This window comes from Mesoplodon mirus, assembly GCF_964341445.2.
Source record: "Mesoplodon mirus genome assembly, chromosome: 1".
NCBI lineage: Eukaryota > Metazoa > Chordata > Mammalia > Artiodactyla > Ziphiidae > Mesoplodon > Mesoplodon mirus.
Genome location: NC_138976.1, coordinates 231,521,978 through 231,541,489, shown reverse-complemented (window position 1 = coordinate 231,541,489; position 19,512 = coordinate 231,521,978). Strand labels below are relative to the sequence as shown.

At 43.4% G+C, this 19,512-nt stretch overlaps 1 protein-coding gene across 1 annotated transcript in view; it reads right to left on the bottom strand.

The window, feature by feature from the left end:
• LOC309806459 (putative ATP-dependent RNA helicase DDX60) overlaps window positions 1-15,576 on the bottom strand; it is an 80,686-nt gene extending 65,110 nt beyond the window's left edge. The window contains exons 1-8 of the mRNA XM_082625311.1: window positions 15,393-15,576; window positions 9,731-9,833; window positions 9,485-9,554; window positions 7,724-7,913; window positions 5,483-5,824; window positions 3,312-3,428; window positions 2,237-2,398; window positions 738-896 (exon numbers count right to left, since the gene is read on the bottom strand). Of these exons, the coding sequence (XP_082481437.1) occupies window positions 738-896; window positions 2,237-2,398; window positions 3,312-3,428; window positions 5,483-5,824; window positions 7,724-7,913; window positions 9,485-9,554; window positions 9,731-9,734 (1,044 nt within the window). The 5' untranslated portion in view covers window positions 9,735-9,833; window positions 15,393-15,576. The remainder of the gene's footprint in view (window positions 1-737; window positions 897-2,236; window positions 2,399-3,311; window positions 3,429-5,482; window positions 5,825-7,723; window positions 7,914-9,484; window positions 9,555-9,730; window positions 9,834-15,392) is intronic.
• Between the last annotated feature and the right edge of the window lie 3,936 nt (window positions 15,577-19,512).

Sequence of the window (19,512 nt, the reverse complement as noted above, 5' to 3'; positions counted from 1 at the left end):
CCAAGGCCGCTGAGCCTGCGCATCCGGAGCCTGTGCTCCGCAACGGGAGAGGCCACAGCAGTGAGAGGCCCGTGTACCGCAAAAAAAAAAAAAAAAGAAAGAAATAGCCAGCGGCCACTACAAAATGAGCTAATCAAGAGTGTGGAAGAAAATAGAAAAATATGTGAAAAGAAAAAATTTATATATATATATATATATATATATATATATGTATATATAATTCCAGTGTTAGAAACAATAACAAATAACAGAAAAAAAGGTCTATGCATTTAAAACAGAATAAACCAAAATATTAACAGTTATCAGAATTGACTTGAGTGGTGGGCCTCTGAGTAAGATTTTCTTTTGCTTTTGCTTTTTTAAAGTTTACAAATTTCCTCTAAATGTCCTCTAGAATGGATGAAGATAATCAACTATTACACTGATTTCTTTAACTACACTCAAGAACAGAACATGACAGAAGCCATCTCTTATAGTTGATGGCGCAAAATCCTGATCTTAACACAGACCAGAAGGGGGGCTATGATACATCCCCTCAGGCTGAAGACACACCAAGATGTTGGTTTTTACCCCCCAGAGTTATTGAAATTGGGAAGTGACTTATTTAGGCCTTTACACCTTTAAAGCCGCCAAAGGGCTGCCATTGTTCCCATACAAATCTGTTTTTGAAGGTCATTGTGGTTTTTCTACATCTAACAACTGAAACAAAAAAACAAACTAATCAAGGGTATACTTACCATTGTTAAGAAAGTCTGAACGTCCTCAATCCAGTGGGAAGTGATGAATCTGGTACATGCTCTTTGGGAAAGAGGTAAGTGGAGGAGAAATGCCACGCTGAGACAGTGCAGTCTACACCAATCTGTCACCCCCTCCAGGGTGAGGCAGCTCCTCTCCCCCTGCATCAAATAAAGAAGGTGGGTCAGGGGACCGCGGCCAGGACACCGCCTGCTGCCTGGGCGCCACGTGGGCAGGAACCACGCGCTCTCGCGCTGCACCACGTGGGCAGGAACCACGCACTCTTGCGCTGTTCACGCTGCATGTTTGCAGAAGTTCTTTTCTTCACATAACACACACGTTGGGTAAGAGGGACAGGGAAGCGCCAGCTTAGCAGCAGTTTACATAAAGCAACTTCCTGTGTTCTTAGTTGAGCCCAACTTCACATGAGCTGACCCAGCAGCGCATGAAGTCAGGAGCTCACAGGATTCTGCAGGGCGGGGCCACACGTGAAATGCTCCATATCTTCTCTCCCAGGCGTCCTATTTTAAAGGTTATATTGAAAACTACCAGGGTGAGGAAACTGGTACAATCTGAAAACATACCCAAGTAGAAATAGGGTAAAGAAGTGGGCATATTTAACCTGATGAGACAATGTTTGCAGGGCTGTCACTGGAACCAGACTGAGGCTCATTCAGTGTGCCTCCACAGGGCCAGACGGGGTCCAACGATGAGAAGCCCCAGAGAGACAAGTGGTTTAGTATCACTTTTGTGATCATTTAAAATGGCATGCCTAGCCATCTACGTTATTTTGCAAAAACACTATTCAAGCAGACCTAAAGGACGCGGGAGAAAGATGATGAGCCCTGTTCATTTCTGAAACTATGAAAGAAAGAGACCAAACTGCGTTTCTCTTTCATAAGAATCTTCAACCAGGAGTTCCCCAGCACTCAGGGTGTAAACAACACAGTACGTGTACACGTGTGTGTCTGAGTGCACGCGTGCACATGTGCAGACACACAGGGATGGCTGGTTGGTTGGAGAACAAACCCACTCCAGTCAACAGAGTCTCAATGGCCTCTGTCAGCCCTACAGAAGTTGTGGCTTTAGCATCTGTCCAGCCAGGACAGCAGGAAGGTCCTTGCACAAGGCAGCAGACAGAGGGGAGCTTGGATCAGACAGACAGACCTGGTTTCAATCCACACTGTATTTCATCCTTGGGTTTGACAAATGTTCCCTGGACTCTCTGAGCCTCAGAAAGAATCACAGCACCTCCCTTAAACTGCTGTCGTGAAGACTTAATGGCACAAGGCATGTAGGAGCCCAGAACATCATAAGGGGGTAAACTCTCACCAAGGGCCACTTTCTTATCTTCCTCTGGAGGGTTGGACACATTTGACTAAAAATGTACTAAGGGAAATAGCTGTGAGTAGAACACCAACCCATCTAACAGCACAATAGATGTTTCAATAAAATCAAATAAATAAAATTTCGCTGGTGTTTCACGGTAAACCTATCATACCTGTTGGATGTTAGCTTTCTGAGCATCAGTGGTCTTCGATCTGTTTTCTAAAAAGTGATGGTATAAACTCAAAGACAAGGAACACGAAGTAACACAAAGAACTTGCCGAATGTCAGATCCTTCCGGCCACAGTTGCTTTAGCAGAGAAATAGTTTCACATGCCTGTCACAGAAGGAAATTGTAAAATGTCGTGATATTTAGAAAAATATTTTCAATCATAAGTGATCTTACTAGAAGAACTCATACAGAAGAGAAAAACAGATATGACTACACAGAACTATAAACATTTCTGTTTAAAGGAAGAAACAAAATTCAAAATGGGAAAATAATAAGTATTTCAATGAAATTATTACAAGTTTAAATATGTAAAGAGCTCCTATAAATCAATAAAACATCAAGCCTTTAATAAGAGATGAGCAGACAATTCACAAAATACAAATATTAATAAAAGTGTTCAACCATTTTAGTAACAAAAAGGACAATTAGATAGCATATTTTTACTTTCAAATTAGCAAAGTATATTTTAAGGATAATAGCACTGGAAATCATGTGACGTGTCATTTCTCTTATATTTGCAAATCAGAATATACATAGGCACAGAGTTACTGCAAAGCTATTTGGCAATACATATGATTATCATTATGTATGCTGATACTTTCTGATTGACTATGCAAGTTCTAGGTATGTAGGTTAGGTAAGTTATACAAAATGTGTACCAAGATTTATGCTCCAAGATGTTCATCACAAAGTTATCTGTTAAAGCCAATTTTCAAACAATTTAAATGTGCAGCATTAGAGAAATATTAGGCATCCAGTAAAAATAAAATTTGTGAATAATTTTTCTGATAATCGGAAAAAGTGGTGTATTAAAGTCTGTTATTAATATGTTTGTCTGTTAATATTATTATAGTGATATTAATTTCCTAGTTTGACAAACGTACCTTGGTTACATCAGATGTTAACAACGGGGGAGGAAGCTGGGTGAGAGGTATATGAGAACTCTGAACTATGTGTGAATTTTTTTTAGTAATTAAACAATTCAATCGAATAAAAAGTTTTTTAAAAGTTTCAGTACCTCTTCCATCATATTTTTCCATTTTAAATTTCCAAAAAGACGTCCTAATGCTAAAACTCTACATTCCTCCAATTGCTTAATCAGGGTTTTATAAGCATTCTCAAAGTTCTTTTCATTCTGCAAAAGGAAGGCAAGTCACATAAATCGTCATGAATAATATATCACATTACTTTCCAACTAAAGAAAATCATATATTGAAGATAATATCGTTACAATATATTTCTAAGTAAAAAGAAAAAAATACACGAATGTAATTACAGATCATCAACAATGCTTTTAAAGCCTGCCAAAGAGCACTATGCTGTCTTCGCCAAATTAATTTTTGTCTAGGTCCATTTTATTTTTTAACAACTTCATGAAGGTATAGTTAACATGACACAAAATCCACTCACTTTAAGGGTACAATTCAATGGCTTTTGGTAAATTTACAGAGTTGTGCAACCATTGCCATAATCTAATTTTAGAACATTTTCAATACCTCAAAAAGAAACAATTTACCCATTTAATGCACTAGATTTTATTAGAAAAAAATTCAAATAGACACAGAGAGAATAGCATAACTGCCTTCCCCAGGTAATGATCATCCAGCAACAGCCATTATCAACATGCATGGCATTTTTATACACATTTCACATAGTCCTCAAATTGATCAGTGAAATCACCTCTTTAAGGTGAGTGTTCAATAAGCTAGGAAATAAGTTATTTTACCAGAAATAAAATCCTCCATTAAAAAATGTTTTTCTTGAGGAAAGACTGGTAAGGAAGTTTGTAGGGACTCTTCAAACACAGATTCAGAAATTGCTCTAAAAGAATTTAAAAAATGAAATGAATGGATTACAGGACCTCCTGTCACTATAAAAAATAATTTTTTAACTAAAAAAAAAACACACGGACTTCCCTGGTGGCACAGTGGTTGAGAGTCCGCCTGCCAATGCAGGGGACGCAGGTTCGTGCCCCGGTCCGGGAAGATCCCACATGCCACGGAGCGGCTGGGCCCGTGAGCCGTGGCCGCTGAGCCTGCGCGTCCAGAGGCTGTGCTCCGCAACGGGAGAGGCCACAGCGGTGCGAGGCCCTCGTACCGCAACAACAACAACAACAAAAAAAAAAACCACACACACACACACACACACAAGGCTGTTTCTACTCACAGCAACCAGAGTTGGAAATAGTTTAATGACTGAAGTTCTAACGAAAGCAAAGTAAACTATCTTATTGGATTTTGTGATAACCATCCAGATATTGGCAGTGCCACGAGGGGTGAGACCCTAAACTCAAAAAAGTGAAAATGTTAACTGACACAAAAATCATTTTGATGATATATAGAATGGCCTTCACATTCTAAATTCACTATAAGTAGTAAAAATTAGACAGAAGCCAAATTTATTTCTAAAATTGGTGAGCATTTTTGAACTCCCAAACGTTCAAGACAGTCATTACCAATTATACCAATACAGCAAAATAATAAGATCACAGGATTAAGATTCTAAATAGTTTAAAAATTCTATTAATGATTTAATGTTAAGAAATAATTTTATTTCAGGGACCTCCCTGGCGGTCCAGTGATTAAGACTCCATGCTTCCAATGCAGGGAGCACAGGCTGGATCCCAGGTAGGGGAGCCAAGATCCTATGCGTCATGCAGTACAGCCAAAATATTTTTTAAATTTTTTTAAAAATTGCATTTCATCAACTTTCTCCATTGTTTTCTCCTGAAAAGCTACCATATTCACCATCATTTCACTAGTATGTGGACGCATGTCTGGCCTTCCTAAGTGGAGGTGGAACCCCATGCCACACTTAAGCACAGAAGGGCTGGGGTCAGGCTGCCTCTCTTAAAATCCAGGCTGTATTACTGGATTTGGAATTGACAATGGGCAGGTTATTTGTTCAAGTATCTACTTCATCATCTGCAAAACACAGACAACACGAACACCCCCCTCACAGGGTCATTGTGAAGGTTAAATAAAATGACCCATGGGAAGTACCAAGCACTATTGTTATGACAACTGCCCAATAAATGACTGCATTTTTGCTTTATTATCATTTCTATTTTTCTATACCTCTCTGTTAAACCTATGATAATTTCCATAAAAGAGGTAGAAATAAAACTGAGTCAAGTAATGTAGAAAATTTCGTGAAATTCTAAAAGTTTGTCTTTTAGGTGCATACTACCTTCCGGAAAATCATCTGGTTTTTGTACTTGCTCGGCATAAAGTACGCGTAAAGTCGAAGGACATCGGATGCTTGGCCCGAGAAGAGCACGGCATTGACGTTCATTGCCCAGGACTGAATGATTAAAAAGTTGAAAAGGTGTACTTGTAGATGGCTCAGGCTTTCATCGGCAACGATCAGAAAATATGGGTAACTGTCTTCCAAGAAAGTTTTCCACTCTTGTGAGAAGCACCCAGAAAAGTCTGTTCGAACATCAATATTGGTATTATGCTGAAGGTGGAGAATTAATGCCTTTCTCAGAGGAAGAAATTCAGGGATGTCGTTGTATGCATGCTCAGCATCCTATGGGGTAGACAATTTTGAAATCATCATTTAGCTGTCTACTAGTTTTCTTGGTTAACACATACCATGAAAGTCATTAAAGGAATAGGCTCCAACACAGTTGTATTCTGTTTTATAGTCAGAACATAGACCCTTGATCCTTGACTGTCATTCTGCAAACACAGGCCACAAATCACAATTTGGGTTTAAATACATCACACTTTCCCTCCCCATTCTAATTCTTCTCCTCTCCAATCTCACTTCAAAAAGAAAAAGAAAGAAAAATATGGAAAAACAAATGGTAGCTATAAATCATCCACAGGGAAAGCTGGGGTGGATCACTCTGCAGGGACAGTCCCAGGTCATCCGGAAGTAGCCCTGGTTTTTATCAAAAGCCCACAATTCATGCATTGCTTGCAGGTAGTCAGCAATGTTCAAATATCTAACGATAATACAGATCACAAAAGAACTGAACAGACATGCACCAAAACCTCCAAGAATAACACACTGGTTACCTTTAGGGATAGAATGAGGAGGAGGTGGTGGTATGATACATACATGTATTTGAAACTGCTAAAATTTCATTAGTTATATGCACATTCAAAAAAAGGAAGACCAAGTATCTTCCCTTGGATGCATTTACTGCAGAGCAAATAAGAACGAAGCAACATTGGTGAGTTTGATCCACCTCTGGGCTCAAACAAACTGTTTTTTTTTTTTTTTTTTTTTTTAGATGTTGGGAGTAGGAGTTTATTAATTAATTTATTTATTTTTGCTGTGTTGTGTCTTCGTTTCTGTGTGAGGGCTTTCTCTAGTTGTGGCAAGCGGGGGCCACTCTTCATCGCAGTGCGCGGGCCTCTCACTATCACAGCCTCTCTTGTTGTGGAGCACAGGCTCCAGACGCACAGGCTCAGTAGTTGTGGCTCATGGGCCTAGTTGCTCCGTGGCATGTGGGATCCTCCCAGACCAGGGCTCAAACCCACGTCCCCCGCATTAGCAGGCAGACTCTCAACCACTGTGCCACCAGGGAAGCCCCCACAAACTGTTGAGTTTTGAAGACAGAGGTGGACCTACTTGGAGTTGGGAGATTAGAACCCAGAGATCAGCTCAGTCGCTTCCGAGGACGGCCCTCCCCCTCCTCCAGGGTCCTGTGTGTCCTCACAGGAAAGCTCCATGAGGGCAAATAAAAAATAATCCTCTACAAATGACCCAATTTCATTCCTTTTTATGGCTGAGTAGTATTCCATTGTATATATGTACCACATCTTCTTTCTCCATTCGTCTGTGACGGACATTTACGTTGACCTGGCTATTGTAAATAGTGCTGCAATGAACACTGGGGTGCATGTTTCTTTTTGAACTGGGTCATCTGTAGAGACGTGGATGGACGTAGAGACTGTCATACAGAGTGAAGTAAGTCAGAAAGAGAAAAACAAATATTGTATATTAACGCATATATGTGGAATCTAGAAAAATGGTACAGACGAACCGGTTTGCAGGACAGAAATAGAGACAAAGAAATAGAAACAAACGTATGGACACCAAGGGGGGAAAGGGGGGAGTGGAAAGAATTGGGAAATTGGGATTGATATATATACACTAGTATGTATAAAATAGATAACTAATGAGAACCTACTGTATAGCAGAGAGAACTCTACTTCACTTGGCTGTACAGCAGAAACTAACACAATATTGTAAAACAACTACACCCCAATAAAAATAATAATAATAATCCTCAATGTAGTCATTTCTGAATGCTGGGATTATGGGTCACTTTTTTTTCTGTTCTTCCCTTTAAATTTGCTGAATTTTTATAGATCTATTTCACTTTGAAATAAGAAAAAAAGAAACTACTTATAAAACAATGTCATTGTAGTCTTAGTTCTCAAATCATAGAAAAGAACCCAACTGTCACGTTACCTTGAAGAAAACAACGGCAAACTGTCCTCCTTTACTAATTAGATCCACAAGGTAGCGTTCAACCAGGTAGAAGAAGTGCAGGCCCTGTTCAGGCCGCAAGGATTTTTCACAGACGTGTGTCATCAGCAGTGAGTCTCCATCAATCAGAAAAAACTCAGACTCAACAAAATCATTGAAGAGACTGTCATAACTAAAATACAAACAGTGAAAATGAAAAATTACACGAAGATGAAATCAGGCCCAAAAAGCAGCAGCTTTATTATCATCGTTATCTTCATCATCATTATCATCAAGAGCTTGATTTACTGAGTAATTCTTTCATGTTGGTCTCTACACTGACTTGCCAAAGACACCCGCACGCATGAGTGTCCTTCACAGGAAGAATCAGCATCACCTCCGCTCAACAGGGAAGGAAACTGAGGCTCGAAAAAAGAGCACTTTATCTAAGGCCAAAATGTGGGCTGGACTCAGGGACTGAACACCTATATCTGAATATAGACCTTCCTGCTTCATCAATCTCATCCTTTCTAAAGAAGATGTGGCATATACATACAATAGATTATTACTCAGCCATAAAAAGAAACTAAATTGAGTTATTTGTAGTGAGGTGGATGGACCTAGAGTCTGTCATACAGAGTGAAGTAAGTCAGAGAAAAACAAATACCGTATGCTAACACATATATATGGAAACAAAAAAAAAAGTCATGAAGAACCTAGGGGAAAGACGGGAATAAAGACACAGACCTACTTGAGAATGGACTTGAGGATATGGGGAGGGGGAAGGGTAAGCTGTGACAAAGTGAAAGAGCGGCATGGACATATATACACTACCAAACGTAAGGTAGATAGATAGTGGGAAGCAGCCGCATAGCACAGGGAGATCAGCTCGATGCTTTGTGACCACCTGGATGGGTGGGATAGGGAGGGTGGTAGGGAGGGAGACGCAAGAGGGAAGGGATATGGGAACAGATGTATATGTATGACTGATTCACTTTGTTATAAAGCAGAAACTAAAAAAAAAAAAAAAAAAAAAAAAAGACACAGACCTACTAGAGAATGGACTTGAGGATACAGGGTGGGGGAAGGGTAAGCTGGGACAAAGTGAGAGAGTGGCGTGGACATATATACAATACCAAACTAAAATAGATAGCTAGTGGGAAGCAGCCACATAGCACAGGGAGATCAGCTCGGTGCTCTGTGACCACCTAGAGGGGTGGGAAAGGGAGGGTGGCAGGGAGGGAGACGCAAGAGGGAAGAGATGTGGGGACATATGTATATGTATAGCTGATTCACTTTGTTATAAAGCAGAAACTAACACACCATTGTAAAGCAATTATACTCCAATAAAGATGTTTAAAAAAATAATACATGGAAATTGTAAGCATGATTTCGAAAAGATTGAATAAGTGCTCTCAAATAAGGGAAAAAAAAAATCTCATCCTTTCATAAAACAATGGGTTCATTGACAGCTATGGACAATAAAGCAAGAGAAGACTGTTTCCACTGACCATCAAACAGCTCTAAAAGTTCTGTGTTCAACAATCTCATATATATATATAAAATACTATAATACGTATACTAAGATAAATGATAAATAGATTAGAAATATGGATAGATGGAAGGATGAATGGATAGATAGATAATAGATAGACGGTAGATGATAGATAGATGAAAGATGGATAATCGCTTTAAGGCCAATCCGATACACAGGGAATAAGATGTAGAAGTTTATATCTCTTGATTTATTACTACAACACTCACTCAGCTTTTGCCATTTGATCCAAAATCAACTGTGACATTTTCTCTAAAAGCCTCATGTACTTTTCTAAACCTAAAAAAAGAGAGAGAGAAAGAGAATGAATTATTTTCAATCAATTCTTTTTAAAAGAGCTATCATTTACAAATTATTTGAGAAAGAAAAAACAGTCATAAAGTTAATTCTATTAAATCTGGTAGCTTGCAGAATCAGTATTTTACAATTTATAAATATTTTAAATTGAAAATTACCCATTCTTGCCACGTGCCTCCAACCTGATGGAAAATATGAAATATAGCAAATATCCTTTACTGTGGTACCTCTAAGTGGCAGATGCTAATGAAAACGGCAGACCTACAAAGAAAGAAAAATTAGAAATGAATTATTCCATCAACAAACAGTACTGAATGACTACTGTGTGTTAAACAAAACTTTAGGCACTGGGAATAGAAGAATGAACAAAAGTCAAAATTCTGTCAGTTCCCATGAAACTTAAAATTTACCAGGAAAGATAAATATCCATCAGAAAATCATACAAACAATGGAACATTGCAAATGCGACCAAGTCAAAAGGTCAGTGGAAACTTCCCTAAAGAAGCAATGCTTGAGCTGAATTCTGAAGGATAAGAGGAGAATTAATTAAACAAAGGGGTGGGGTGGGTAGCACTGCAGGCAGAGAGAACCCAGAACACCTGGTGCAAAAGCCTTGTGGCAGGAAAGTGTGTGGATGGTTCTAGGCCCTGAGAAGAAGCCAGCTGCGCTGGAGTGCAGAAGGCCGCAGAAACACAAAGCCATGCAGAGCCTCTGATCGCATGTTTGTCATCCTAAAATCTACTGATGGATTTTAAGCAGCTAGTAATGTGATTGACTTTGCATCTTGGAAGATTACTCTGGCTCCAGTACAGAGAATAGATGGGGTGAAGCAAAGACCCCGCTATTGAGGCGGAGAGAAAGCCACTGTTCTAGAACAATGGTAGTAGCTGCATGCAGTGCAGCTAGACAGTAGTTTGAGGCACATGTTAATCTTAGACACTCAGAAGGTGAGTTTGACATGATGAGGCAATGGATCAGCTACGGATAGAGAAGTGGAGCCCCTTAGGATTCTACCTGATGCAATCGGATGGAAGGCAAGGCTGCTCCCGGGCTGGAAACCCTGGGATGCGGCCAACGTCAGGGAAAGATCCTAAGTTCATTTGTGGTCAGCCTGGGTTCGACTTACTGTGGGATATGTCCTGTAAGTAATTAAATGTACAGGTCTGGAGATAAGACACGAGGTCTGGGCTAGACCTCAATGTGAGAGCAGTTTCAGTATTATGGTTAAGTGAGGCCACCGGTGTGGATAAAGTCGCTTGGACAGAGAGACACAGCATCAGGAAAGGCAGTTTCAGTATTATGGTTAAGTGAGGCCACCGGTGTGGATGAAGTCGCTTGGACAGAGAGACACAGCATCAGGAAAGACAGTATCAGATACACAAGATGAGATGGGTTAAATCACAACATCCCAGAGGTTCACAGTACCCTTAATGTCTCAGGACTTTTTTTTTTAAATCGTACTCCTAGGACAAAATGAATACCTAATAGTTCATGTAGTAAGCAGTGAGCTCCAAACAAATTAAGTCCTAACACCTTCATTTGAAAATACAATGCACATAAACTGAAAGAGATAATACAGGTTTTGAAATTAACTAACAGTGACTAATGGGGCATGAGTGCATGCTGGACACTGGGCAGATTTTCAACCACAGCTATGTTGGCAGAATAAAGCCCCCTTCATCTGACAGGTAAGGGACTCCCGGCCTGTTCCCCCACCCTCACACATCCTACAGGAAGCTTTTTTCCATATTAAACTTTACCCCAAACTCGTTCTCACCTAAACATCACACAGAATCCACAATCATTATGCTCAGTTCTCTCTCATGTAAGGGAGAAACATGCTAAGGAAAATAAAACCAGCTACCTATCATAATAACCACGAGTGAATATGTACAAAAAATTAGAATTGCTCAACATTTAAGGGGGAAGAAAAGAAAAAATAAGAAGCCAGATGAACAAACATGATTCAAGGACAGAGTAGTCCTTTAAAAAAAAAAAAAAACTCCAGGGCTTCCCTGGTGGCGCAGTGGTTAAGAGTCCGCCTGCCGATGCAGGGGACACGGGTTCGTGCCCCGGTCCGGGAGGATCCCACATGCTGCGGAGCGGCTGGGCCCATAAGCCATGGCCACTGAGCCTGCGCTCCGCAGCGGGAGAGGCCACAACAGTGAGAGGCCCGCGTACCGCAAAAAAAAAAAAAAAACTCCAGTTAGATTTCTCAATAATGACAATGACATTAACTAATAAAATAATAACACGTTGCTACAGCAAAACAAAAAAAGTAAATGTTCATAAAAGTTTTAAATACAACTTCAGAAAAATAATTTATGCACAGAACAATGGAATGGGCATGCTGAAATTTCAAGTTAGTGATCTAGGGGTTAAAATCCAGGAAATTTCTTAAAGGAGAGAAGAGAAAATCAAAGGGATGGAAAATAGAAAGATTATTAAAATATGGAGGAGAGATCAACAAGTTCTAAGTCCATTTCACAGTAATTCCAGTCACAGAGAAGTACGATTGCACAATGGGGTGAGGATAAATTAAAAGTAATCAAAGATATAATACTTAGCATAACATAACGATATTAGGCCAGAGTTAAAGAAAAATATACTCTTTTAGATTGAAATTTTTTTCCAAGAACTGAGCAGAAATAATGGCGAAAGAGAAAACCATGCTTAGAGACAGCTTGTGAAACCCGAAGAGCTCCAGGAATAGAGAAAGACGGAAGCACCACAAAGAGGTGTAAGGCAGACAGGCAGATGTGAGCAGAGAGCATGGGCGCTGCCAGCAGGACGCCGGGCTTCTCACCCCAGCTGTGAACATACTACAGTTGAGGTAAGTTACTTTCTCTGTCTCACTTCACTCATCCACTCGTCGGACAATCATATTACTCCCCCTGGCTGTGTTTTCAAGCCATTTAGAAGTATGAGCTGATGCATACAAATGGATTAAAATAGTACCTGGCACACAGATACAACACATCAAAATGAGAGCATTACTGGATGTCTTGATAAAAGAAAAGAATACTTTCAAAGTTCTGGGAGGAAAATATTTTGAACTAAGAATTCTGTATCCAAACAGTCATTCAATTCATCAGGAGGGGAAAAAGACAGTACTGCTAGACATTTAAGAAGTCAGGGGCTTCCCTGGTGGCGCAGTGGTTAAGAATCCGCCTGCCAAGGCAGGGGACACAGGTTCGAGCCGCGGTCGGGGAAGATCCCACATGCCGCGGAGCAGCTAAGCCCGTGCGCCACAACAACTGAGCCTGCACGCCACAACTACTGAAGCCCACGTGCCTAGAGCCTGTGCTCCGCAACAAGAGAAGCCACCGCAATGAGAAGCATGCGCACTGCAACTAGAGAAAGCCCACGTGCAGCGACGAAGACCCAATGCAGTCAATTAAAAAAATTAATTAAAAAATTTTAAAAAGCAGTCAGAAATCTCACCAACTACTCATCTTAAATGAAAATTTATTTTAAAAGATAGTACAGAAAATTGAAGAAAAAAGATAAAGAGGACAATCGAGAAACATTGAAACTATGTATGGTCCACAAAAATTAAAGGAAGCTAAAAAGAAAAATAAGAGGATGCATGACACTTTGAATTTTGAGAAGTATCCATTTCAAGCAGTAGTCTTAATGATATAGAACTATGTTTCCCAGCCAAAGACAAAGACTTCCTACAACTGTACATAATCATAATTTTGTAAGTGCTGCTAACTGGTTTTCCATTTTTGAGTCAACACAGAAACAAATCACAAGAATTAAAGTCATAAAATACTATAAATTATGACAAACACTGATAGTATGAAATTAATACAATTAGCCAAATTGGGAGGTTCATACATGGGGAGGCTTCATTTCTGTGAGGCCGGGGGTAACCCAGCTAACAAACAGAGACGAAAATGTAGCACTGGGTGGTTCCAGTTTACAGCTTCTAGTAAATTAATCGATCTCGGCATTTTTAGGTGATAACACAACAAAAATAGAGGCAAAGAGCTGTTTCCATACAGAACTACACCAGTGTGGAAATACTCCGGGGGGGGGAGGGGGGGGATCTTAAACCTGAATTTGATCAAAACTCTGGTAGCAAGAACTGTCACTTAGAAATTTAGAAAACAGAAGAACATGTTAAATGTTAAAATATACCAAGAGGACTAGTAGAATCACTACAAGACAAGATTTAAAAAAACAAAAACCGGGCTTCCCCGCTGGCACAGCGGTTAAGAATCTGCCTGCCAATGCAGGGTACACGGGTTCGAGCCCTGGTCGGGAGGGATCCCACCTGCTGTGGAGCAACTAAGCCCGTGCGCCACAACTACGGAGCCTGCGCTCTAGAGCCCGTGAGCCACAACTACTGAGCCCACGTGCCACAACTACTGAAGCCCACGTGCCTAGAGCCCGTGCTCCGCAACAAGAGAAGCCACCACAATGAGAAGCCTGTGCACCACAAGGAAGAGTAGCCCCCGCTCGCAGCAACTAGAGAAAGCCCACGCGCAGCAACGAAGATGCAACGCAGCCAAATAAATAAATTAAAAAAAAAACAAAAACAAAAAAACCCCACCACCAATATAAACTTTCAAACAAAACCCCCAGCTTATTAAGAAATAAATTGCAAGAGGATGAAAGAGATGGTAACAAACTTCCAAACACAGTAGTGTCAGAACCTTGTTTGGGTTCTGATTTTAAAATCTTAAATCGAAAGAAGGGGAAAAAAAGAGGAATCGTGGACTACACGTTGGAGAAGAGACAGCCAGAGCCAGAGAACACGGTCCAGGCGATGGTGGAGCACGCAAGGGGACCGCTCCTGAAACATGGCCTGGAGAGGAGCTGACCCGCAGTGGGCAGGATCTGAGGGTGGCCTCTGAGACCCCAGCCTCCCCGGTGTGCCCCGCCCCCATAACCTGTCCCCTGGGCGTAGGCAGGACCTGTGACTTTAGTGGGACAGCGTCTCCCCCCATGGGGGTACATCTGCGAGACTATCATACACACAGGAGAAAGGAGATTCTCCTACTGGCTCTGCAGACCTAAAGCTGAGGCTAAGCCCTTCAGCGGGGTCTCTACAGGCCAGGAGGAGCCTCGGGCCAACAAGAAACAGGGAACTCCAACCCCACAGCTGCAAGGAACTGGATCCTTCCAGCCAGCGGATTCGAGCCGGGAGACGCAGGTCCGGGCTCAGCCCCCTGCCTGGACTTCCCATCCACCGAAACTCTTAACACGGTGAATTTCGACGGACTTCAGCCACTAAAGGGGTGATCATTTGTTGCACAGCAATAGAAAACGAATGCGTACCCCTTGACCGTGAATACTTCGTTAAAAAAATAAATTCTTACAGCGCTAAGCCACTGAAATGTAGGAATCACCTGGGACACCTTATGAAAATGCAGACTCTGATTCTGCAACTTTGGTTTGGGTCCGAGGCTCCGAAGGGATGAGGAAGATGCTTAGTGCTGCCCCGTCCAGGGCTCACCGGCCCTGCCCGTCTCTGACGCGCCTTGGTCTTCCCAGCAGCCCCATGCCCACCCTTTCTCCGAAGAGGACCCTTAGTGCCTGCGCGCCCGTCTCCCTCCTCAGACCTCAGACCTCAGCGCTCCACGGCCCCGCCCCCGCCAGCGCCCACCTCCCCCTCGCAACTCTTGAGCTCTGCGACGCACCGCCCCCGGCAGCATCCTGCATCCCTCGCCCCCGCCCTGCATTCCCGGAGCCCAGCGCCTGCGCCGGGCACCTCCCCGCGCCCACCAGGCCAAAGACCTCGAGCCCCTGCGAGTCCGCAGCGCCCCGGGACCCGCGACACGCCCTCACACCCTTTACCCAGGACCGAACCTGGAGCCGGACCCGCAGCGTCTGCAGGGCGGCTGAGCGCTCCGCAGAGAGGCAGGAGGGCGCGGAGCGCAGGACAGGTGTAGGGAGCGGGCGGGGCGGGGCGGGGCGGGCCCCCGGTAGGCCAGAGGTCCGGGAGGCTTTCGGTTTCCTTTCTCGTCCCCAGCACTGCAGTTTCAAGTTTCGTTTCACCGCGCTTCAGTGTGTGAGCTGGTGCGGGGGGGGGGGGGCGCTGAGCATCCTTCCGCCACAATATCCAGCAAGAGGCGGCAGAGGCCTTGGGGGTTTGGGCATGAAATAGAGGGAAAGGAGGCAGAGACGTCCGGGACATCCACCCCAACAAGACAGGGTCAAGAAGAGGCGGGATGAGAAATCGGGGAAATGGGTCCGCCTAAAACACGGTCACAACCTCGACGTTGCGGGTTACGTTTTACTCGGCAGGAAGCTTTAGGACTTCAAGCCCAGGAGGTAGCATCTCAAGAAACCCTGAGAAACTGCTCTGGGGAGGTGAGGGGGGCGGAGCCAGATCACATCGCTTTTGCAAGAAAGGGCAGGTAGTCTGAACGCCGGAAGATGATTGTTAATGAAGGAAAACCGGACATCCCAAGTTAAGGAACTTAGCGCTTTTCTATGTATGGGAAGATGCAAGGGTCTGGGCTCACTGGAATCATTCCTGTGATCTGCACGTCAGCTCTCTGGGGCCACGGTTTTCACATCCCGAGTTTCCGCGTGGCTCCCCGCAGGGAGTGGCCGCAGTCTGATGGCTGCTGGACGGCAGGTATTCTTTTCCTTCCTGAGTTCCCTCAGGGCTCACCGGCTCACTTTGGAGGGCTGCAATCGCTGATGACTGTGACGTCCTTTGTTTAATGATGGGGCAGGAAATATTCCATTTCTCAAATGTAAGGTACTGTGGAATCTGAAATTCCACCTTTATGCAAAAAGAAAAACAAAACCAGTTAAGAACGCGTGAACTTGGAGTTTCTGTGATGAGAAGCTGAGAATTACCGTTCTGTGTCAACTGTATTGGAGCTTTCATGGACCGAGAAACATCTTTCTGTAAAATCGAAAGCGCAACATTCTCACTGTTTTTTGCCGCACCACGTGGCTTGTGGGATCTTAGTTCCCCCACCAGGGGACTGAAACCCAGGCAGTGAAAAGGCAGAGTCCTGACTGCTGGACGGCCAGGGAATTCCCTATTTCTCACTTTAATTGATGTTATTTTTACGTAATTTCTGCCTGTTGATGTTTGCAGTTGCTTAGTGTGCTCACCTGCTGAATTTCATGAACTTCCTGAGCGCTATAAATGTGCCAATACGCTGGAATTCCAGGAGGTGGTGGGTGGGGGAATCTTAGCAACAGTGGGAAGCCAGGAGCTGCTCTGTCCGCAAGAAGAGAGGTCCAGGCTCTCACTGCTCCACAGGGGAAAACAGACAGATGGCCATCGACTAGAGAAAAGGGCAGGGGATGAGAAGGTGGACACTTCTCCCAGCCATCAGGCTTTTATTTACTGATTATTTATTTTGCAAGTTTGTGATGCGTTTGTTGTGATGACAGTGACAAAGAAAACGAGAACTTGGAACTTGTCACCTGACTGGTCCAAAGTGACACTCCGTTTGTGTCCCTCCTTCTCTAAGCTCTCTAAGGCACTTGCCTGGGGCCAGCTGGGCAATGCCCCTCCCTCCTCCTGCCCAAAGGTCAGCGTCCTGACTCCTGACACACATGAGATCAGAGCAAAGGTATCGATACTTTGCAGGATGGACTGAAGTAAGGCTCTGGAGCTGAGGAAATGATTGGTACTTACGCAGGGGGCATGGAGGGTCCTTACCAGAGGGAGGTGGAAGCCACCTTCTTTTTGGCATGGTGGACTCTCGTGGTCTACACGCACTGTCTACACCTCTTCCCCTCCGCCGAGTCCTTGAGCCCCTTTATTCCAGATCTGCCTTGAAACAGCTCTGTCAGAGACCAGTGATGAGTCAGTGATTGAGAAATCAGAACAATGGTCCTCTGGTCCACGATTCACTGACTTCTCTCTCTGAAATTTTTGAAAGATTTTATTTTAGCCAATCTCTCTTTTCCTAAGAGCCTCTTCTCCCTCGGTTTCAGTGACAGTATTCTTTACATCTATTTATTTCCCTCCCATCTCTTGGGATTAATGGAGTGATCACGTAACAATTGCTCAAATTAGAGCCTGGGGACTGTTGTTGAATCTTCACTCAAATCCCAGTGAACTTGAGCTCCTAACATGGATGGAATCTAGCAGCTCTGTGCGGCCATTTTCCACAGGCCAGTGCGGGCACCACCACTTCTCACCTGGATGGCTGAAACAGCTCTTCCCTGCTGGACTGCAGTCAGTCCCTCCATCCCATTTCCACCTGCTGCCAGGGTCACCAGTGAGCATGGAAAACGGAGCCTGTCCGGTCCCTGTTGAACACACTCCAATGCTCCCTCATTGCTTCTGGATTAAAGCAACCTACTAGTCCTAACTCTTTGGGACCCTCCAACCATTGGATAGGTCTCCTTCCACCCGCCCTCGAGTCAGGGGCCACAGCCAAGCGCAGGACCCCTGTCCTGCACAGACGTGATTGACAGGTGGTTTGTTCCATGTACTCACAGTCCCGGAAGGAGCCAGCACCCCAGACAGGGCACACAGGCCAGGACCGGGGTGCAAAGTCCCCAGGTGGGACTGCAGAAGGCAGACTCGGTCATAACCAGAGGGTGGGGTGACCCTGGTTCCCTTGGGAAGTCGTGATTGCTTGCTGAGATAATCGTGCTGGTGGTCAGGGAGTGACAACTCCTGGGTCAATGCAGCTGAGCTGGCGGACAGAGGAACTGGCCGGGGTTGGGGGTCGGGCATGGGGGTATATCTGCTCTCACCTGACAAGCCCCCCAGAGAGCAGATGTGCCCCTGGAGGGACTCAGGGATCCCTGGGAGGCTCAAAGACGTCGAGGATGTCAAGGCAGTGAAGCTTCCCCAAAATATGGCACCTCGGCACATGGAGCATCTCAGCTGGACGGCAAGAAGCAGGAAGGTCACTCCAACCTCCAACCACCACCTTTACATTCTTCCCTGAAATCAGGGGATACCCCTCACCCCCATCCCCCGGGACCAGGGAACACAGGGCCAAGGAGGCAGAAGGCTGTGTGAACTCACCTGGTCACTTCTAACTTCTACTACCCCAGCCCAAAGCCCTCTGTCTTGCCGATTCTTCACATACTTATTGCTTCTTTGTCTAAAAAGTATAAAATCTTCCTGCTCTGCATGCACCCCTATGTTCATAGCAGCACTATTCACAACAGCCAAGACAAGGAAGCAACCTAAATGTCCAGCAACAGAGGAATGGATAAAGAAGGTGTGGTCCATATATACAATGGAATATTACTCAGCCATAAAAAAGAATGAAATATTGCCATTTGCAGCAACGTGGATGGACCTAGAGATTATCCTACTAAGTGACGTAAGTCAGAGAAAGACAAATATCATATGATATCACTTATATGTGGAGTTCTAAAATATGACACAAATGAACTAATTTACAGAACAGAAACAGACTCACAGACATAGAAAACAAACATAGTTACCAGGGAAAAAGGGAAGGGATAAATTGGGAGATTGGGATTGACATATACACACTACTGTATATAAAATAGGTAACTAATAAGGACCTACTGTACAGCACAGGGAACTCTACTCAATACTCTGTAATGGCCTATATGGGAAAAGAATATTAAAAAGAGCAGATATATGCATATGTATAACTGATTCACTTTGCTTTATGTCTGAAACTAACCCAACATTGTAAATCAACTATATTCCAATAAAAATTTTTTTAAAATCTTTCTGCTCTAGTCACTTCTTTTGGACTTCATTCTCTTGTGAAGGGTCCCAAGTACATGGAAAAATTCAATAAAATGTGTATGCTTTTCTGCTGTTCATCTGTTTTATGTCAATTTAACACTTAGGCTCAGCCAGAGACCCTAAGAGGGCAGAGGAGATCTGTCCGCCTCTACAGCAACATATGGAATTTTAGGCCTTACGATACCTTGACATCCATTTAAACCTTGGTGACCCAGACTTTTAGGGAGCAGGACAAATGCCTCTCCCGGAAGCAAAGTGGACCCCTGA